This window comes from Pyxicephalus adspersus, chromosome 6, assembly GCF_032062135.1.
Source record: "Pyxicephalus adspersus chromosome 6, UCB_Pads_2.0, whole genome shotgun sequence".
Lineage (NCBI taxonomy): Eukaryota > Metazoa > Chordata > Amphibia > Anura > Pyxicephalidae > Pyxicephalus > Pyxicephalus adspersus.
This window is the reverse complement of record NC_092863.1, coordinates 42,756,901-42,780,449: the sequence shown is the minus strand read 5'-3', so window position 1 is coordinate 42,780,449 and position 23,549 is coordinate 42,756,901. Positions and strand designations below refer to the sequence as shown.

General features: G+C 36.1%; 1 protein-coding gene across 3 annotated transcripts in view; it reads left to right on the top strand.

Annotated features, from left to right (window-relative positions):
• Window positions 1-23,549, top strand: part of TTC28 (tetratricopeptide repeat domain 28) — a 333,992-nt gene that overhangs the window by 161,936 nt on the left and 148,507 nt on the right. For all 3 annotated transcript variants that reach the window (XM_072415453.1, XM_072415452.1, XM_072415454.1), the window contains 2 exons: window positions 2,590-2,862; window positions 5,633-5,763. In XM_072415453.1, coding sequence (XP_072271554.1) covers window positions 2,590-2,862; window positions 5,633-5,763 — 404 coding nt within the window. The remainder of the gene's footprint in view (window positions 1-2,589; window positions 2,863-5,632; window positions 5,764-23,549) is intronic.

Here is a 23,549-nt window from a genome sequence, read left to right as displayed (position 1 = left end):
TGTACAGCGCTGTGCTATATGTCGGAGCTATATTTGGATGAAATGCATGGAGACATTTCAACCAAACTTGCTATGTGCCACCATCACGAGGAAACACATCGACACATTTCAACCAAACTTGCTAGACATATGACTCAGACTAATGTGAGTTCACCGGTGATCACTAGGAAACTCAGACTAATGTGAGTTCACCGGTGATCACTAGGAAACGCATAGAGACATTTCAACCAAACTTGCTAGACATATGACTCAGACTAATGTGAGTTCGCCGGTGATCACTAGGAAATGCATGGAGACATTTCAACCAAACTTGCTATGTTCCACCATCACACGGATGGTGATCTTTGTGCAGTGCTGTGGTATATGTCAGAGGTATTTGAATGTATAATAATAGTGTGTGACTGTGGGGGGACATTGGAATGTCAGCTCCTCTGTACAGAGACTGATGAGTCTAGCTCTTTCGTGTTTCATTATACAGCACTATGGTATATGTCAGAACTATATAAATCTATATATATAAAATTGTATGTATGTGTGTATGAATGTTTGTATGTCATCATTAGGAAACGCATCGAGACATTTAAACCAAACTTGCTAGACATATGACTCAGGCTCATGTGAGTGCACCGCTGATTTTTGTACAGCATTGTGGTATATGTCAGAGGTATATATGTATGTATGTGTGTATGTATTGCTCAGTGACAGTGTGCATTTTGCCCTTTATTTTTACATAGACTCTTTTACAAATTTCTCTTTTACAATTAAACAACACCGTAGACAAGAAAACAGCTTTATTTCATTAATTTTCCTGTATGATATAAGATTGCAATAAATAAATACCCGGGCAAAGCCAGGTAATCAGCTTGTAGAGGGAATAAATATGTATGTCTATGTAATGTTTTCCAACACATACCATGCCCAGTAAAAAAAAAAAAAAAAAAGGAAACCTCCCAACACATGGTGGTTAAAAGAAATACAAATTTGCCAAGCTTATTGGAAAACATGGTGCCATTTTCTCCAGTTAAAACATGCAGTAATTGCACCTGTTAAAACCATATTATCTATAGTCTTTGTTTCTGATAGGGAAGGTGCATGAGGAGCAACCATCACAATGGTACAGACCAGGGCAGGAGTGCGTTTAAAAGAGTATGCTGTAATTTATCCAATATGATGGCAAACTGATGATAGACAATTTCATTTGTCTTAAGCTTAGGGATGTTATGGTTGTCCACTTGCTTTTACCCCTCTACATAGGCATATGTTTTGTAAGAGTTGAATACTATTTTCCCTTCAGTACCCTGTTTGTCACATTGATAAGTGATGCACTCACAGTACTTCATTGTTGCTCATTGTACTCCACAAGGACCACTAGCAAGCCAGCTTTTAATGAGGTCTATGTTTGTTCAGGTAGATCTTTCTAAATCATGACACTGCTGACTGCTGTGTTTGTCATCAAGCACTTATATCCTGGAAAACAAGAATTGTTAAGGGTCTATAAGGACAGGCTTTAGGATCAGCAGAGCCACTTTCAAGGAGCAAAGGAGCCTTTAACCATCTGCGCTGGTCGTAACAGCTTATTGAAATGCAACTTTAAATTGAAGCTCATAAAACAGGCCAGTTGTTACATCACAGATTGACCGCTTTTGTTTTGCTGACTTCAATCCTGGAAGCGTTATTTGTTAGCAAAGAAGATATATATGACAATAGGCTGACATGTTTTACTAAATAATCTTGCCAGTATAGTCCCAAGGTGGAGCATTTCTTGAATAGGAATGATGCTCTGTGACAAAATGTTAAGAAAGTGCGAGGATATATATTCCTGTATATAATATAGATATGTTAAAGATAACTATGTACTCATTTCCAACCTTATTCTTTCAAAGCCTTATAAGGGCAGCAGACACAAAACCCTGTGACTTTCATTGCTTCAATTCAAGTTTATTATACAATCTGATATATGTTAAAGCTAAATATGGCATTACCAAAGACAGTTGGTGACCTGTAACCCAGTTTTTATTTTATGACCAGCTAGATGACCTCAGACTATCTTCCAGAAGCCGAGGACAAAGCAAGCCAAATAATAACTCATATTGAGTAAACCTGGCATCCTAACCATGTCAAAAATATGTTTTACTGTTATAGGTCAAAGTATATGTCAAGTCAAAAAGGTTTTTTTTTTCCTAATGTTGATTAAAATGGTAAGGACTAAAACTCCTGTTAAGGTATTCTTCTTTTGGGGGCTATAGAGAGATCTACCCTCACAAACAGGTAAAATCCAATAGGGGTTTTATCCTCCCATAGTAAATAAATTAAGTAAGTAAATTAAAGCATTTTTATTTTTGTGCTGCTGATCAAGATTTACACCTAATTCCCGTTGAGAAAAATGTGGCCAGTTTCACAGGAGGTGTGGGGTTATCTTTCCAATAGAATATAAACTGAAATGTTTAATTACATTGATTTAGTTTTATTTAAATGTTGACCCTTATCATGTTGCTTTTAGTATATTATGATTAGATCATGAACATTTTTATGTCATGTATTGTTTATATGTAATGATGACTGTTGTTTACTGCATCTTTTTTCTTTTAGAATCATTGGAACCTACTTACCAACAACTCCAGAAGATGAAACTGGACAAGAGCCCATTTGTGGTTGTGTCAGTGATCGGTCAAGAACTGTTAACTGCGGGACATCATGGTGCTTCTGTAGTTGTGCTAGAAGCTGCACTGAAAATTGGGACTTGCAGTCTAAAACTGAGGGGCTCTGTGTTCTCTGCCCTAAGCAGTGCTTATTGGTCTCTTGGGAACACAGAGAAGAGCACAGGATATATGCAACAAGACTTGGACGTAGCAAAGACTCTAGGTATCTAAATATTGGTTACATTTGTTGTTATCTAGTATCTGTAGAATATTTATTTAAAGATGAGCTTTAAAGTGTAAATGGAGCAAAATCCACTGTATACACGCTACATAAGAGCTGTCTTACCTGCCAATGGATTTGTATTCCTATTTATTGATTCCTGAGATATACACAGTCTTGCCGGATAGAACAGCCAGCCTGGAAACCTGACTTCTCTTTGCTGTAGTTAGGTAACACAATTAGGTCTTGTACCCACCCCCAAGCCTGTGACTGGCTAGTTAAGGTAAGCAAAGAACTGATGAACATATCTCTGTCATCATTACTTCTTAAAAATAATTTGCTATTAGTTTCCATATGTTTTTAGCCCTGGACCAGATCCATTACAGGTTTTCTGGATCACCCATGGTCTCCTAGGACAGCCTTGGAGAACATTAATACATCAGGTCCAGTGTGTTTTCCATGTTAACACATGACCTTCAATACAAGTGATTCGCTCTTTGAGCTGGTTCCCCCTCACCCAATCTTTATCAGCCCAGTGTTCAGTTTTAGGAGAAATGGCTATAGACAAACTATTTGCCTGATCTGAAAATCCTAGACCAAACCTGCAAATTTAGCACAATTTCACACACAACCAGGTATATAAGAGAATATTATTATTATATTATAATAATAAATGAAATTATTTTAGTCTCAGAGTTACAACTGGTTGGTGATTTAGCTAGCTTGGATCCATATTGGTTATATATTTTATTACATGAACATTTGGTGTAGGAGAAATATTACAGCATTCATTGGTACTTTGGTTTTTTACGTCTGTAAATACAAAGGTGTCATTTATCGGACAAGTCAATAGTCAATTTAATAGCAAAAACTTCCCCCTGTATGCACTAAAGCCATTAAATCACAGTTTCGTGTTTTATAAGACTTGCCATGTCTCAGAAAAGAATTTTACATTTTTGAGGGAGACTTTTCCACAATTTAGTAACCTCTTCTATCCCACCTTTCTGCTGTGTGGCTATGTAAATAGGTTTTACAAGCCATGTATTACAAACATGCATGGAGGAAATGTCAACCTCCAGTGACCCAAGGCAGTGCAATTTGGCTGTTTGTAGCCATTAAATGGCAATTTAATGGGTTAGTGCTGACGTCTGTCAGAGAGACCCGTCTGGAGTCTATAAAACTGCTCATGCTAAAGTCAGTAAGAGTGACTCTCCGTCAGAAAATCTCCAAGATTTGCTTTTCTCAGCAATAAACTCTTGACACATTCTCATAATTATTCATTCTTTTTTTTTTGGTTACTTTATTGTTTGCATGAATTTTATATTTCCTATTGCATTACAGTTTTATTATATTCATGATAGTAACTCAGATTACATACATTCATATACATATCATCCCTATAATGCTAAAGTAATACGTCTTTTGATATTTCTGTTAGAAGAGCTACAGGATTAGTAAATATATTAGTTATATTTCTGAGGGTCTGTAAATGCCAACATAATTTATTAATATATACTGAAAAATAATTATTTTAATAGAAGAAAAACTGTCTAACCTGTGATTTCTGAATGTTAATACCTATAGGCAACTTGCATTAGTCAAAATTTATAATTAATTGGAAAGGAAAGTAAAATGTAGCACAAGGTAATTATAAAAATGTTATTTTGTGTTAAGCTATCTAATCTTTGCTCCCAAAAAGGCAGTGAATATGCCATTTGCAAAGTGCTGCAAAACCTTCATTATAAAAAGAACAAGGTCTACTATTACATTCTTACTTTTTTTTACAATGATGGTGTTCCTGACTATTTACAGTTACAGTTGAAAGTGATAGTTATTACTATAAAAATGTGAAAACCTGTCCATAGTAAGCAAGTTTTGCAAACTGTACAGTATGTAGGTGGATTAGACATGACGATATGCTCGAACTGTGGTTCAGGCTTTCTGAAGGTTTATAGGGCACTTTTCTCTAGTGCACCTGCAGCTTAAGCCTTTACACTGGTACACATTCCTTTCTCTGATTCCAAAGCTAATTCTTGGAACTCAGTTGTCTAATTCCAGCTGTTTTCCAAATATTAACCAATGCCCTCCCCACTCATTATCCTACAGTGAAACCTAGCTCTTTAGTGGCAAATAGAGGTACACGATCTTGATTTGTAATAAACAAGATGTGAAAGCTGGACCTGAAATTTAGAAATAGATGGAAGTGTGCATCTGGAAACTTCCCTAGCACTGGTAAGGTAGCCTTCAGGTTTTGTTAAAGTATAAACATATAAGATAAAGAACCAGATCTGAGTCTGTGCACAATTGTTTAGCTATTACTAGGTGTTATGATAGAACAGTTTAGTTCATTTTTGTGGATAAGCTTTTAACAGATCCACTCTTTAAAGTCAAACATTACTGATAAAGCTCCACACTGGCTTTTGTGTATTGCTTCTTTTAATCAAGGCTTGCAAATGTCTAATTATGAAACATATGTAGACTATGAGGCTATTTTTAATGCACAAATATTTTCCCCAAAACAAAGCTACTAAAACATCATCCACCTGTTGCGTTTATATTTGCCTTAAATATAATGAGATTCCTATTATGTCACCAGCTTTTCCTGTCCCTGTGTAGTAGCAGCTGCTGTACTACATGTCTGTGTTGTGTAATTTCTATTTAGATACAGCAATCTAATTGAGTCCAGAGAGAGTGAACAATGTAACAGACATTTGGAATATTGGCTAGTTTATACCATGGGGTAACTGTACTATATTGTGTTGATGCATTCCAGGTGACCAGACAGGAGAGTGCCGTGCCTATGGGAATCTAGGATCTGCATTCTTTTCCAAAGGAAACTTTCGGGAGGCACTTACTAACCACAGACATCAATTAGTTCTCGCAATGAAACTAAAGGAAAGAGAGGTAAGAAGGCCATTTTTTGACAGTTGGAGAAAGGATTTTGCTAAACTTTTTAGTTTTATATTTTTCTCTTTTTAAATTTTTACTAAGTCCTGTCTCAAACCAACTTCTGAACAGGAAGGTCAACTTTAAAATAGCCAACATTTTTTTCTTTGTAATTTTTTTTTTTTTTGGGTTCTTTGAATTCTGCCAAGCATTCATTATGCATGAGGTTGAAACTGTTTACAGTTTCAACACTGTGGACAGCAATTGTCAGCAGATAAATGAGTAAATGCTTGTTATTTAACAAGGTTTACCCAAATATTTTACCCACAGGGGTTTGGTCAAAAACAGCCTTTTCTGAACTAATAAAATTCTTTGTAGCAAGATTTGAGCTAACCTGATTCGCCAGCAAATGTCAGATAATACATCATGTCATGATAAATCCAGGCAGAAAATGCTGACCAAATCCCATCAAATTCTGGACAAATTCACATATTTTTCACTTTAAATTAAATACTTTTATCTGTTCTCAAAAAATGCTGATCGTTTCACTACCTACAGTCTCAAACTAATTTCTGAAGGGGAAGGTTGGCCATCATTTTAACCAGCTGAACAATCTCAGTGTGCTAATGAGGAAAGCTTTAAATGCCGTTTAACATTTGTTTCCCTGTAGTAAAATGTTGAACTTTAAAGCACCCTGTTTGGGTGTTTAATGTGTACATTGGTTCACAATACTAGCAATGCAATTATGTTCTTTTAAAGTCTGTTTCTTTATCTTTAAATACGAGGGGGTTCTGAGAAGTTCCTGGCTTTGCCCAGAAAGAAGACAGCCAGAGTTATGAAATAACACATTTATTCAAAATATTCTCCCCTGAGACTTATGCACTTGGTACAACGTAGTTGTAGATTTTCTACACCGTTCGAAAAAAAAGTCCTTTGGTTGGGCCACAAACCAGCTCTCAGAAGCAACTTTACATGGCGTTTTGTCCTAATTGCCTCCTTCAGCTGGTCCAGGAGGTTAGCATTATACTGTCCAGTGATACTAGAGCCCCGAGGTAGGTAATTCACCAACAAAATACCGTCTTTGTCCCAGAAAACGGACGCCATGGCTTTTTTGGCCGTTTTTTGGGTTCAGAACGTCTTCGGCCGCGGGAACACGCTGTGGCGCCATTCTTTTGACTGTTCCTTGGTTTCAGAAATCATGAATGTGGAGCCAGGTTTCATCCTCAGTCGCTAACCTAGCCAAAAAGTCCTTTGCATTTTCAAAATGTGCCAAAACGGCTTTGGATGCTTCAACTCGTTCCTTCTTCTGATCACTGTTCGAACATTTCGGCACCCACTTTTCTGAAAGCTTGCGCATGCCTAGGATAGTGGTGATAACAAACCCAATACGCTCCCTTGGGATGTCAAGTATCTGGCCTATCTTTTTTGTGGATATTCGCCGGTCCTCAATAATCAGCTCATGGACAGCAACGCAGGTTGCCGGGTCAGTTGAGGTTGGGGGGGCGCCCACTGCGGGGCTCATCTTCAACGGTGAAATGCCCAGTCTTGAAACATGATATCCAGGTTTCGACAGTGCTGTAAAAAGGACACTTCTCCCCCAGTGTTTGTGACATCTCAGTGTGAATGTCTTTTGCTGACTTTCCCTTCATGATGGCCCATAACTCCAACTTGCTTGTGCCTCTGCCATCACAGCTTCCCACTAAAAGAATAAACAGTTCTAATAATCACAAAGACCTGATATTTGCACAGTTACATACTAGGATATTAAGCTGTCATATGCCCCCACACTCATTTTTCTGTTTCACCTGGAAGGGGGCAAAGCCAGGAACTTCTCAGCACCCCCTCATAAATAGTAATATCTTTAGAAGCTGACATGTTTGCAAAATGTATACATACTTGTAGTTTATATTTCTAAGTTTACAAAGGCTTGTATCCCTAGTTTTTCCCAAAAGTCAGATCTGTGTGCAGATATGATATCACATGGAGTCAAAACTAATTAGATCCTGGGAATAAATTATCCATTTCAGTGTAAGTAGATTGATATGGGATACGCATAACGTCATCTGTATGATTTATGCAGCAAATCATTAGCAGTCCTAGAAGCTGGAGACATCTGCAGCAAAGCTGCTCTGTCATTTGAGAAGGCATACCATCCTTGAGTAGAAGTATGCATTCACAAAACTTTACATCACTATTCATCCTCTGCATGTAATGCTAAATTATCCAGTCTTTCCTTTTTTAGTGCATGAAGGATTTCATTACACAACTAAGTTTTCCTAGAAACTACAGCTGACATCACTTACTACTCAATGCTAGAAACTAGCCTGTGTTAGTCTAGCTATACAGTAGAAGAAGCCGGCCAGATATCACAATAATCTGATACTATATATTTCTCCATGGTCACTCGTAGACAATATTACTATCTTACATGCTGCAATGTAAACACCATATAGCAAACTAGGGGCATTATTACTTGTACAGTGAAAACTCGCTTTGCTCTAGGCAAGCAGCCTTAAGTGTTTTTTGTAAATCAACCATATTGTGTATGCTTTTTCATACTTTAGAAAAAACACATTGTCAATATAATGACCTTTATTAGTCTTTGATTGTGATGTACATAATTAGAAAGTATGGAATCACATCGCTGCCCAGCTCTTAATTAGTTCACTTTCAGTCATGCTTCGCTGGAGTGATAAAGCAAACATGATTTATAATTGCATTGTGCATGAAAAACAAAGGCAACTTACAACATGAAAACTTGAATCAAATAAGAGAACACCCACTCGTATCTAAATTAAACCCATTAATTATATTACCGCCATTAGCTCATACAGGCCTTCTTAATGTGCACATTTCAAAGCCATGTTCTCAGTCCCATATCATTTATTTTTTGACAGGTTTGGAATAAAGAGTTGATGATTAGTATTAAAGCACTGCCACTAAACTCAATGTAGCTTACCTGCACATAGTAAACCTAATATAGGGCATTTATTTTTATTTTTTTATTTATGGAGGATGCAACAACACCCAAATGTGCAAAAAAGGGGAGGAGATGGGAATTGTAGCAAGAAGAAATTGCTTTTAAAGTACTAAAGATTACGAAGAAACCTGAGGCTAACTCAATGCGCCTAATTTAATAAAGCTCTCCAAGGCTGGAGGAGGATACACTTTTATCAGTGAAGCTAGGTGATGCAGCAAACCTGGAATGGATCTGGTACAGGATTCAAAAGGTGCTAGCAAATGATTCTGAAGAAATCCATTCCAGGTTTGCTGGATCACCCAGGTGCACTGATGAAATTGTATCCAGCCTCTCCAGCCTAGGACAGCTTTAATAAATCAGGTCCAATGTATCTGGCTGCAATTGTACATGTTTTGTATAGGCTTGTCCTTGAAATATTGAGATCTTGAAAACACAGATGTTAAAATGTAGCTCACAGCAAGCACTCTTTAAAAAAAAGAAATAATGTATTGGTCAGACAGGCAGAACACAAAAAAAAAAAGCAAGAAATATATCTTCACAGTAAGGAAAAGTGGTCCACCAGGTCTGCCCTCTTTTTAATTTGTTGTTAAAGTCCAACCTAACCCACAAATGAACAAATTCATAAAGCAATCATGTTGATGATTAAACATTGTATACAATACGGGTAGTCCCGGGTTACATATGAGATAGGGACTGTAGGTTTGTTCTTAAGTTGAATTTGTATGTAAATCAGAACAGGTACATTATTTTAATAAATGCAATTTGGACAGATGCTTGTCTCAACATATTATTGGGTAGCATGGTGTTAGTTACTGTAAAAAATCCCCATTGTTAGTAAGTCACAAAGCAAAAAAAAAAATCTTTATGGAGCCTTTATTAACTTCTGGAGCAAGCTGTACAAGATATGCAAAAAAAAAAAAACAACTGCAGAGTTTGTCTTGGTCATAAAGAGTTACAAGAATCTGCAGAAAGAGCTCACCCCCTAAGATTACCTACAACCTCGGCTGTTTTTAGCAAAAGGTTTCTTCTGCAGGTCATGCAAACCACCCTGTTCAAGCCTCCATTCTGCACACAGCGAGCAGGGAAGCCCCTTTTTGTATCTAGAAGGTGTCCGTATGTCGGATGTCCTTAACTCGGGGAATACCTGTATTATCTTCAGAGGTAAACATTACCTTTTTGAAAACCCATCCACACAACAGGTACTTTGCTGCCTTTTAGTTTCCTGTGAGGTTCTTAAATTACTCATCACCTTCTTCCTGCTACTATAAGTCTTCCTACTACTCATGTAGACACATCAATTCTACTATACAACTTGAAAAAAACATGAGAAAGAATTTTGGCATCTATTGTTCTTCCTACTTTGGGCCACATCAGATTTGCCCTTCCATTGGCTGAATTCAGAAATTAGGGTAAAATAGCAGTAGTGCAGTTTGTAAGCACATTTGGTTCATGAAACAGATATTCTTTTCAGAACTTTGTTTATTTGCAATGTTTGTATTAATTTATCAGCCTGATTGCTATTAAAATTTGCCTGGAATTTGGATTGAGCTGGAATATGTGTGTCAATCATGCTTAAATTCATTAACTTACTACTACTGTGGGAAATGTGTTGTAAGCATCAATTAGTCTTTTAGTAAAACAATACTCTCCAAGGCTGGTTTTTAACTCCCTTTTATGTACAGTGAGTTTACATACAGCCCTTTACCCCTTTCATAATGCCTGTACACCTAATATGCAAATAAATAAATACCTCTGTATTACCAGCATTGGGGCTAATGTGTATGAAGCCTTCAGAAAAGATTATGTCCTTCCAGCTGGTCAAATGATTAAATGGCATTGACAACAAACAGTTATTTGACCTACTTGAAAGCTGAAACTTTTAAAATTATTTTCTGGAAACGGCCCTAGGAAATTAGTTGTGCGATTCTGGTGACTTCATCTAGACCACAAGCTGTCCTAAGTATATAAAATTGTTGTCATTGGCATACTTAAGAGAGATTTGTGTAACACATGCATTTTCTTCATGGTTCTTGCTCTGCTGACTGATGTGAATTCCATTTCACTTTTAGGCTTGTTTTTTCTTTTTTTACCCGATATAGTAAAGTTATGAGTTTGCTGCCCAACTGGCTTAATTGTTACAAGCTAATGAACACTTACACTTTCCACTACCTCTGACAAATATGCAGAGAACTTGGCTCAAAAGTTAAGCTTTATTCCTGGCAACACGCTGACTGGCTGACTGTTTCTTTATACACCGCGTCCCATCTCCTTTTTTCTCATTCAACCATCAGGATGTTGAAGTTTGAAGGTGAAGTTTGAGAACAAACAGTGGGATTTCTTTATGAATGTTTTAACCAAAACCTAACTTTTACATTGCTTTTGCACATTTTTCCATTTGAATACAAATCGAAAAAAAAATGTGTGACTCTTGGGTAAAAGTTTTAAAACTGTTGGTTAAGACATTTATGTAGGCTCATCTGTTTCTTCTGGGTTAAATGGCATGATGGAATTTGTAATTTAGGAGCCATTGGAAGCGATTTATTATAAGTTAGGGTTATGCAGAAATTCAGCTATATAGCATTCCATGCAGGGGGTAAAGAAAAGTGACTGACATAAAAAGGTGCTGAGTGTAAAGAGGGTTGTCTGGGGTACTATTTAAAAAAATTACCGGTACTTATCTCATTCCTAGCCTTCCAGCCACCAGTACACTCTTTTTCCATACAGCTGTTGTCATTGTGTTCTTATTCACATACTCACCTTTCCTTCACTAAAAGATCCCAAAGCTTAATTCTGCATATTGCTGATGTAATACATTGTGATTCACCACTCTTAAACAAGCATTCTGGGGGTCTGCTTGCCTGTCCCAGCTGAGAGGTTGAGTTTAAGCTGATAGAGGAGAGGCCAACTACGTTTACAGAAGTAGATCAGCAGTGCCAGCAAGATCGGCATGGGCATTTGACTTCTAAAAAACTGTGATCTAACACAGACAACATCATAAAATGCCTTATTTCAGTACTGCAATTCACACACAAACACACAGCTTTAATAGAATGAGCAAAATCTGCAAGTTTGTGAATAAAAATGTGCTGTCATTTGAAGAAACACCAGAAGTACAGTGGAAAATGTAAAAAAAATCTCCAGCAACACAATGAGACATAATGACTTTCACAGAATAATAGAAAGAGCCAATGGCAGATTCTATTTCATAAATCTTTGTTTCTCAGGCACTAAGCTACAAATACCTATTTGAGGCTTCACTGCTTTATCGTCAGCAAATCCAGGCTTGGCAAAACAAAAGCAAAAATAATAGTGTAATATGTCAACACTCTCAAACATTCTGAATAATATTGCCATGATCTGCTGTCTCATTCCACATATTTTATTTGCTTATTAAAAGCTCGGGAATCTCTAGATCATTGGCAAAGGCTATATTTTTGGACTGAACACAAGGTGCACCTGCTTTATTTTTCTCCTTGTAGGTTGTCAACATAAAATGTTTGCTTTTCTTGACAGCAAGTCATGCCGTCATATATTAACAAGAATAACAGCAGAATCAAGAAAATCATTTTTGTTGTGTATTGTCCTAGCAGGTACTATGTGAATTCCAGCCTTGTCTATGCTGGTCACTGATAACACTGAGGGATAAGATAGCTGCTAAAATGGTAAAACTCTTTGTGTTAAATGTAATATGAAGGTATTGTAATGCAAAAGCTGAACTCAAGCATTACCCTTATTCTTTCCCAGTTGCACCAAAACACCACCACCCAATAGGAAATTCGACTTTAAAGCAGAACAGCTATCCAATTGGCTTGTGGTTGTAAAGGGTAGGTACTGCCCCTGACAACCATTAAGCAAGTGGGATACGCCACAATATTTAGTTATTAATAAGCTCCCAGTGGAGCCTTTTCTAGGGTTCTCCTAAGTGGGTTCACAGTAGACATGCCTGTAGGGTACCACATCTCTACATGACCCATATGTACTTGAGAGAGTACTGTGGCTGGGTTTGTTCCGCCTCCTTTTGGAAAATCCCACTAAGCCACCAAAGTCATTGACCTTGAACAAGCATGGATAGAAGGACAGAAAGGAGAACACAGACATGGGCCTAGGATTTTTGAAGTTCTGTAACCTTCTGTACTACTGTCAGTAAAGGTTTGTTTTCTTGTTGCTTTATTTGCAATTATACATTGCTATAGTAAAATGCAATGTATTTAATTTTGATTACCACCCTAACACACCTTGGAAACTTACCCCAACACATGTGTGCTGCAGTACACCACAGTGGATACAGAGGAACTATCTGTGCAATGTTTTGAAAAACACATGGTCCATGTTTTATGAGCATTGTGAGATGCCTTCAAGCAACATAAAATAATGTGCAAAATATACATCCCAAACCAATAGAACAGTGTAAAGGAAGCAGACAACTTACAAAGTACTGAGGTTTTATTCATTTATGTGACTATTCAATTTTTTAGTGAACTAATATGAATATCATTCTTTGGTGACTAAAGTCAATTTACAACTGTGACCCATATCATTTACAATTATTATTATTAATAATATAACTGTTAATAATAAAACGTATGCATCTTGTGTGACATAGCAAAACTAAAGCATTGTACAAGAGGTCCAACATTGGTATCATGTGACCTATGACTGACAGCAAGAGAAAGAGAGAGAACAATTCAGAAATCACAACCACCTGATCACTCCAACAGAGAGCAAGCCGTGAAAGAGACAAGGTTATCGCCTTCACCGTGTAATCCGTCTTGCTGCTTATAATTAAAGCAGTAAAGTGAAAAGGAAGTGAAAGCAGTATATTAAAATAGGTTCTCCGGTTAATATTAAATACAGAAGAAATGACAGGATGAAAAAATAATCAGCTGAAGCAGAAGCATGTGGGAAAGGTTCTTTTGTACACCAACTCTCTCCTACTGACACTAATTTAAAACTAAGGTATATAAGTAAAATAAAAGGCTCTTGAAATTACATCAGTTAATTTTCTTTATAAATATGTCCACTGATCTCTGGCACTAGAAATAAAATTAAAATTATGTAAAAAACTATAGAAGTTCCAGAATGCATATTTTATATTAGGAATACTAAAAAAGTAATAAATAGAGCAATATGACTCCTAAAAAGTATGTACTCGAGTGTGAGTACTCAAGTAAGTACTCAAATATGTGGCTTTAAAAGTAATGATGATAAATCCTTATAATAGGCAAGGAATATAAGATAAAATAAATTAAGTCCACAAAAATAAATTTTAACAGACACTGAGATTCAACAGTCAGTGTAGATACCATGGAGAGAATAGCTACCATCATTGGAATATTAAGATATACAGGTAGTGCCAGGGAGTGTAGTTTGTTCTTAGGTTGAATTTGTATGTTAGTCAGAACAGGTACATTATTTTACTAAATGCAATTAGGACAGATGTTTGTCACAACATATTATTAGGCAGTGAGGTGTAAGTTACTGTTTAAATTCCTCATGGTGAGTTAATTACAAACAAAGCAAAAAAAACTTTATGGAGCCTAGACATTCATTAACTTCTAGAGAAAGTTGTGTTTTGATATGCAAAAAGAAACTGCTGCAGAGTTTGTCTTGATTATTAAAGAGTTACAAAATGCTACAGAACAGCTCAGCTCTTACGATCACCCACAACCACTGTGTTTAGCATAAGATTTCTTCTGCAAATCATGCAAACCGCACCCCTCTCCCTATCAAGCCTGAAGGATGTCCTTCACTTGGGGACTACCTGTAAATTCACCACCAGGACCCTGGTAGGAACTAGTAGTCGCATGCAACATGTTTCACCTGTACCACCAACTATTTAGACTTTCAAAGGCTAATCCGTAAATAAAACCAACATATCATAAAAACACAACTCACACTGTAAAACAAAACATCCAAAATGAGAACTAATATGGTATCATGTGATGTCTCTTCCAAGCTCCGTCCAAAGTGTTTTCCTTACACAAGCATTAATACCGGATGTTCTTGAGACTACAGTAAAAATATAGTGGGGACACAAGTTAGTGGTCAATATTATTTTTTTTTTTTAAATATAACACATTGTTCTTTTCTTGCTCTTTTTACTAGGTGTGGAGGCTGCCCTGGCATATATAGTATGTAAGCTGCTATTGCTATTGTATGCTGGCTACCCTAGCGAGAGCCAAGAGTCTAAGCTACATTGGCAGCCTCCTAGCTTCATTTAGTGGTCCACTTATTAAAGACATAGAGCTGTACTAAGTTTAATAAAACATACTTGAGTTAGGACTTGCAAGGTTTTGTCTGCCCTGCATATTTTGCGAAAAAAATGATGAAACTTAAGACATAAGAGGTAAGTATAGTTCCAAGTTGACCCTTTACAGGTGTGTATTTTCACCATTCGAGAGAAGAGGGGACCCAGCTATCATAAGTGGATCTTTTATTTTAATGAAAGGTCCTTTTTAAGCTTGTCAAGTCTTTCCTGTTTTCCAAAGGTTTACAAAGCTGCTCATTAAAGTTATGGACCAATGGATGTGAAGGCTGGACTTAGTGGTACCATTTTATTCTGTGACAAGAGCAGACGGAATTTGCCCTCTTTATCTTTCATTTTATTCATTTTGTAGTTATAGCTGATTCCCCAAATAATTGTAAGCACTAGGGAGTATATTTCAAAAAAGATTAGAAAACAGATTATATTTGTAAAACAAGCACTAAGGGTCTGTTTTACAAATATAATCATACTGTATAAAAATGGACTTTAAGTACCAATGGAAATGCATCGAAGCACATTTTGGCAGCCGTTTTCTGCGTTGTACACAGTATAACAAAGCGTTATACACAGTATAACATAGAATTATACATAAAGGTTATAGAATGCACAGGAACAGCTGTTACAAGCCTCAACTATGAACATTTGGCACTGGGCATGTATAAATTCCCACTTTTTTCTAACATTCTCGCTAAATGTCACAAATAAATAGTTCAGATGGAATGCACAGCATCACAGCATAGCCTATAAGAATACCATGTGGATTTAAAAATAGAAATACAAAGTTAAGTGATTTAATATGTTTTTTGCTGTGCCCCTGGCGATCAAGTTCTCAAATACTAACTGACGTGGCATTTGAATTCTTGGCTTGGAGATACTACACAGAAATGCTTGTCTGTCTCCTGGGTTGTCTCTTATATCCGAGGATGTACAAACACCAAGAAGGCTTATGGGAAAAAGAAAAGGAGCAACATGAAAACGTGTGATTAAATGACACTGTTTCAGGAAGGCTGTTAAAACTGTGAATGTACTGCATGTCACATAATATGTCGGAAATTCATTTTGTAGTTTCACTTTTAAAAATAAAGAACTTCATTAAAATATATCTCAGAGCCATGCAGGTTTCCAGACCTAAAACTTTTAGAAATAGCAACTTTTAACAACCCTCAGTGTGGTTATAAATCAAATGTCATTGCATGCACTGATCAATGAAAGTGGTATTTGAAACCCTTGGGGTATCATGTAATCAGGCAATTTTTCTTTAGTACAAAAAAGAGTTTTCAGTCTGTGTCAGACTAGATGGGGAAAGGCAATAGTGTGGTGAGTAGGAAGTGGCTAGTAAAGTATGTTTTGTTTTTCTCACTTAACATGTTTTAAGGATGATATATTATGTAAAAAGAGTGAAGTTCTATTTAGCTTTCGGGAATGTGAAAAGGAAAATTTTGCAAACTTGACAAACACCAAATGTGTAGAGGATAGTATATTTACAGTAAAGTTAAATTATTATTTTCATATTCAAATAGCAAAAACTTTAGCATGTGAGACCTACAAAACTGTATGTACCAGTATTGATGCCCAGTTTCTCCCACTTTAGGATGACATTTGCAAAGCAGACAAGGGAAGTTAAGGTGAGAAGAGGGTCAGGGTTAGAAGGAGGCAAATGCCCTTAAGACACCACAATGGTTTGTTCATTTGCTCTAGATTAGAGATGGTCAATAAGATGCAACAACCTTTAATTTATGCAAATCACATGCAGATTGCACTGACATGAAACTGAGCCAATCAAACCCTGGAACTTGCAGAGTTTGATTGGCTCAGTTTCGAGTCAGTGCAATTTGTATTTGATTTACATAAAATTCCTACATCTCAATAACAATCTTTACTCTGGATCATAGCACTAAACTCACTTGAATATAATGAAGCATTGGTGAAATATGCAGTATAATAAAAGGATCTAAGATTTCATGCATAAGAAAGTTTGTATTTAAATCACCAAATGTGATATAAGTTAACATACAGAAATTTGCATATGGCCCTATAAAATGACAAAAGGCTTTGCATGTTACCAAAGAGACCCTGTATGCTTGGGCCATGTCAAAATCTAACAGAGTGTACATTTGTTATCCTGTATGAGACTTAATATTAAAAAAAGGCCACTTGAATTGAATATGTCATTTCAATTTTTATTTCCAAGGGCTTTGTATCCAAACAAAATTTCTCTGCCCAGAGAGAAAAGTAATGGAAGTCATACATTATTGTAATGTCATGATAATTTGTCTTCTTATTTCCTGTTTATCTAAAATAGTGTTTGATAAGCTTTCATCTTGGCCAGCACACAGTGACATATGGATATAATATGTGTAAATAGAAAAGGGCATTCTAAAATCACTACTTAAAGATCCCCAGAGCAAAAAATGTAGTTTTAAACAGTACAGAGTGTCACTGATGGGAGTGAAAGAACTGTTACGCATCTTATATGTTACCATTTCAAAGGTTTACTACCCCAGGTGGCCATATGTCAAAGGAATTTAGTTTTATAACGCAAACATACATGTTTCAGAATGCAATTAGTATGCATTTTATTTGATGTGACATAAATCTAATTGAAATATTAAAATAAAGTGATACTCCAATGAATGTCATAATCAAATTATGTAATATCTTCTGCTGCATATTAGATATTGTAATTTAATATGCTTATAAAAGAATTCAAGAGTTATGATATAATTTATAGATTATTTAATGTAGTCCTGGCAAAGCATTCTTATCAGATACCCATGGGCTGTCTCTTCCATGTCTCTGCAAAACAAGATCTAGAGTTATGGATCTTTAGATGTCAGCTAAAGGAAGATTGCACTTATCAGACTTGCACTTGTGCCTCTGCCATCAACTGTACATTTTCTACAATATGAAAACAAGTGCAAACCAGGTATTATAGTTTGTGATATTGGTCACGTCATCCATGTTTAACTGCTATGTTTGACTCCTTAGTAGCACCATCAAACAAGCAATGGGAAAGTGTGTGATGATCGCCTTACCTTGCCCTGAGATTATTCAGCTTGCGGCCTGACAATCTAAGTGCCCTGCTGACAGTGGTCATCACGTGGACAGATTAACTGAGCCTTTAGCTCTTCACGCAAGTTAACTACCATTTGCATATTGGGTTTGCATGGGCTGGTTCAGATGAGTGGTGAGGTTGCAGTACAGTTACCATTTCCCTGGTGCCTATAGCAGCTGAGTTGACAACACAGGCAGCACCTGACCCATAAATGAAGAATGAGAGTTCAGAATCACCTCCAATCCTCATTTGTTATGAATAGGCATGTTGGTGGCAGCTACTCAACAACTGAGTTCTGCCCAAAGCGTGTTGGGAACTAGCTGTGTGGACCAGAGCTTAGTCTTTACAATTTCCACAATGTGCAAGACAACCAAATTGATTTTATTGTAGACCTAGTTTTTTAAAGATTTCAATACCCCAGTTGCTGTGATTTTTTTAGTTTTCACCAAAAAATTACTTTTTTACTGCTTTACTGAATAAAACAGTTATGATATGTTCCCACTGTTAATGCAAACTAAAGATGTAAAAAATATGAATTCTATTAAAAATAAAACTTGATTCTAATAAAAATGATTTTTACCATTCCATTCAAAACAGATATTTCAGTTATGATAGAATGAATCACCCTCTGATATTCTATATATCTTGAGATTCCGGTGGTTTGGCTAATGAAACTGTTTCAGTACTTTATGACAACCTTTGAGTATGTATGGAAGAGGAGTTGAAGTGCTGGCAAAATGTTTTGTATAGTAAGCATCACAAGGCTGGTGAAATACGAGTGCTTAGTGTGGTTGGGGGTGCCAGGAACTTGTTACTGTGCCCTGGTTGGCTGCATACTCTGTTCCTAACATTAGCGTTGTTCCATTGAGGGCCCTACAATTAGGAGTGCAGTGTCCTTCTCCTGTTACACACCTAATAGCTCATAACATCCAATATACTATTCCCTTTGCAGAATATTACAAATAATAGACCAGAGGTAGGTTTCACTTCAGTAGTTTTTCATATAAAACAGACTGTTATTTATTAGTTATTATTTTTTTTTTATGCTTGAAATGTGGATATGCTCAGCATATATATTACAGGCTTCAGCTTGTGTGGTTTAATGTATTGGTTAATTACAGTATACACAGAGACTTGTTATGGTGGATGGCACTTTGGCTTTCTAGTATATTATAATCAACATAAAATCTTGCAAGCTTTCTTTTTTCTGCTTAGCACATGGTGTTTTCGAGGGCAGAGAACACTGTGGTTATTACATAGTCATAAACTTCCATCCCATTTCTGTTTTTAGCCTGTGTGGTAGGCAGTTAAACAAAAATTCAAATTCTTAAAAATGTTTGCTTTAATCGTGGGCAGGAACTAATATGTGCACTTCCACCATATATATATATATATATATATATATATATATATATATATATATATTCACAGCCCCTCACTAAATTGGTATCAAAATGAACAGTTAACTCTGTAAAGTAAAGGTTAAAGGAGGGTTCAGTTTTTCATTGTCCTTGGCCCTGCAGACATTCAGCATTGTGAAAATCAAAATCTGTTTGGGACTTGAATATGTAATCTGTTTGTGGCAGCCCTAAACTTGATTTCTCAGTCTCTAAAGGAAACCTGTCAAAAGATAAATATGTTTTGTGCCATTAATTTCCACCTTTCACAAATACCTGTTGCCTTGCTGTTATTGTGACCCAAAGGTTTCAATACTTTTCGGTTCATTGACCTAGAAGAAATATAATGATGACTACAAAAAAATATTTTTGGGGTAAAAGTGTCACCAAATGAAATAGTAATAGTTTAATAAATATATATGTATACCCTATGATCCAAATATTTGCTACCCAGCCAGAGGTAATAATGGTGCTTTCCATATATCATCTGAAGTTCTCCATCATCAGATGGGGATGGTGCTGATGCACAAAAGGACATTGTTTTTTTAAAGTATTCCGTATATTTTTGTCACATTCTTCATCATTATCATTAACCTTTCTTATATACTTTAGGGTCTTGGTGCTGATTTACTGGTTTAGGAAAGATTTACATTTGCTGCTTAAGTATCTAGGCACTGACCTGAATGTGTATCTGGGGAGGGTATGTGTGGGGTAACATTTTAAATGTTTTCTACAATTTTGTGATATCAGTAGAATATTCCCAAATGATGAAACCAGTCTTCCATTCCTTACTAGAGGGGAGGTGTATTGTGTCTAGCATGGCAGACCTCCTATGGTCCTGAAAATGGAAACTGTGAGGTTCTCAGTTGGTACGTAAAGCGATGGTTGATTCAACAGTCACTATAAATGCTGCACTCATGACTCCTTAGTTCATGCCATCTAAATGAGTTATCTTTCCATCGCTTCAACCTGTAATAAGTGCCAGTAGCTTTTGCTGTTGAAAGCATCTCTGTTACCCTAATAGGCAGCAGCAACGCATTAAACATGAGGAATAGCTGGATATGTGAAGCAAAGCACAGCATGATACTGTGACAGATGCCAAAGAAGGAGGGGAATGTCAGCTGTGAGGGAGAGATAAAGTGCTGGTAGAGAGATGATGTAAAACGTGTTCATTGGTGCTTTTAATCATTACACGTACACTGAAAGCACTTGGCATACAATTGTAGGAAAGTGCTCCAATATGGCCCATCTGTTTTGCATATATTACATTAAACCCAAATAGGAAAATGATAAAATGTTAAGTGAAAAATAGATTAATGGCATGCCATAAATAGATGTACATCTTGTTTTTTGATGATTATATATATTTTTACTGACTTTAATGGATAGGGCTTTGATGAGAAACTTGTTAAGTTTTTTTTAATTGGGATAGGCAGTTTTCCTTCTTTTAAAATGTGTCTATGTATAGTAAGCGTTATACATTAAAATCACATAAGAATCTTTGGAAAAGAGAGCACTTTGCTTGTTTATCATTTCTGGTAAATAGACCTTCAGTATACACCAGTACAACAGTGATGTAACTTATTTACCATAATTAAACTGTATATATTATGTGCACTGGAATTTGTTCCGGTAACTTGGATATAAACCAAACCACCATTCATTAAATATCTCCTTCCTTCATTCCTATAAAAAAAAAAACCTGTCTGTAACCAGCTTCATTACACTTCCAATATCATAAAAGAATAATCCGCATTAGATAATTTAGGCATCCTGTCCACAAAATAAAACACAACACGTTACAATAAACCCTTGCCTGTCTGTGAATGAATATTACGTTTCATTTTGTAGTGGAGAAATTGATTTATCTCTCTCCAGTACAACATGCTTTGGCTTCCCAAAGGTTTGAAATAGCAAGAACACTCACAGTTGTTTTTAATTTTAATTGCTGTTAATTACTCCATTTATCAGGTATACACAGCACCCTTTTCTGGTTTCTTTCACAGTTCTTTGAGGGCCTAGCCAAAAACTAATGAGTTTTCTATAGCATTTAGTAAATTTCAAGCGCAACATTACATTTTTAATCTAATAGCAGATTGTCCCTTTTATTTATTTATTTGTTACCCATTTTATTTACTGCATTTCTTTGTTGTTGTTGCAGATATGATGTTCATGTCCATTCTTCTGCTATCCAAGTGTACTGATGTGTTAAGTTTAATAATGTGTTAGGGTTCATTCACAAACAAGTTGGGGGCACCATACAATACATAACTGTGCATGGCCCATGAATTTTTTTTTTTTTAGCATGGCAGTAACAATGTATCTGACATTTTTTCTGGCACATGTGTACAATGAATGCTGCAAATAATGACATGACTAAAAGAAGCACACTGGGTGATTTGTAAAATTCTTATAATTTTTGGCACTTTCCGTACTTTATTAAAGATTGTGGAATTTTTTGTGTGCCTTTTTCACTGTTTATTTAAACAAAATTTGTAATGAAAAAAACATTAAGCCCACAAGTAATTCTGAAGCAAAGTACAACCAGAGACAGACAAAAAATGGACCATAGAGGACAGTGGACTATATGATTACTGTGGGATCCTTCTTGCATCTGCATGTGTTGAGCATTGGTCAAGTAAACACCATTGTAACCCATATGCAACAGGAAATTATGTGGATTTACCATGGCCATAGAAATAAATTAACTGCTAAATGCTATAGCCCAATGCTATGGCTCAAATTATCATCTTTATTACTGGTTAACATCATATTAAAGTGTTTAAAAACATTTTTTTTACATTACAAAGAAGCCCTCCAGCTCCAACCAAAACTAGGAACAGTGTAATCGTTATGAAAGGTAACAATGTTGCAGGCACATGCTAGTTATCATGGAGGCACCTAATATAAAAATTACAATTCAGTGATTAGTAAGGAGTGCCACTCATTGAGAATTGCCCAGCTTGGAGAAGAGGGACAGAGAAATAACCCAGCTATATATAGCATTTCATCAGCCTAAAGAATTATGAAACAGTATGCATAAAGTTAGAGACAGAAGGTATGAAACTTTTTCTTTATTATTATTTTATTGAAAAACAATAAATATCAGTAAAAAGAAAATGATTTACTTTGAGTCTCAAAACCTATCCAGCATGGTAAATCATTTTTACAGCAATTTTAAAGCCATTATAAGATAATGTTCAGTAAAAGAACCAGAACAATATTTGAGTTGGAAGCAGATATTAAGCAGGTAAATTACCTTTTTTTTCATTATTCCTGCAAAGAGCACCGCCCTTATATTGTAGAAACATATATCTTCGTTTTTAGTGCTTGCTTTATAATAATCACACACCATAGAGGTCTTTACTGTTACACTGAAGGGAAGGTTATCCACATGTGCTACAGCTTGGCTCCCCCTAATGATATGTAAGGAATTAATATAAATCAGACTGTGAACACATATGGTTGACCATCAGTTAAAGATAGGTCACTTAACTATGCGGCAGATTCTTTATTTTTTTGTTTTGTTTCTACTTTAAAAATCCTGTAAGGATTGGTATTTATAGTCACATGATTGTTTTTTTTTTTGCTCTCACTTCCCATGAAAATAATAATGATCTGTATAGCCTAATGAGTTGAGCCTTTAGTTAGAAATGAAAAACTGTTCACATATATTTGTTGGCCTCTGTGTATTGATCTGCCATTTACAATTTTCAGTGTTTGCAACAAAATGTATACTGCTCCCAGCAATTAAAAGGGCCAGGTACTGCACTGCCATTCATTCTCTCCAAATGACAATGGCCTTTTCACATGTAAATGTAAAGGTCTCTTGTGGATGCATGAGCAAGAAAAGCTCATGTAGACAGTTAATGGATGTTAAGGTACATGACAGCTGTCTGAAATCACTTCAGGTTATCACTTTGACCACCACTAAGGTCTTCAGATAGATCCTGCTGTGAAAAATAATTGCCTGTTTTTTCAAGCCCCTACATTAACTGGCAAGAGTAGACCCAGTTCCATCCCCTTGAAAGGAATGGTAAATTTCCTTCTAATTGGGTAAATATGATGATCAATACCATATATCATTTACACTACAGTGCTTAGCTA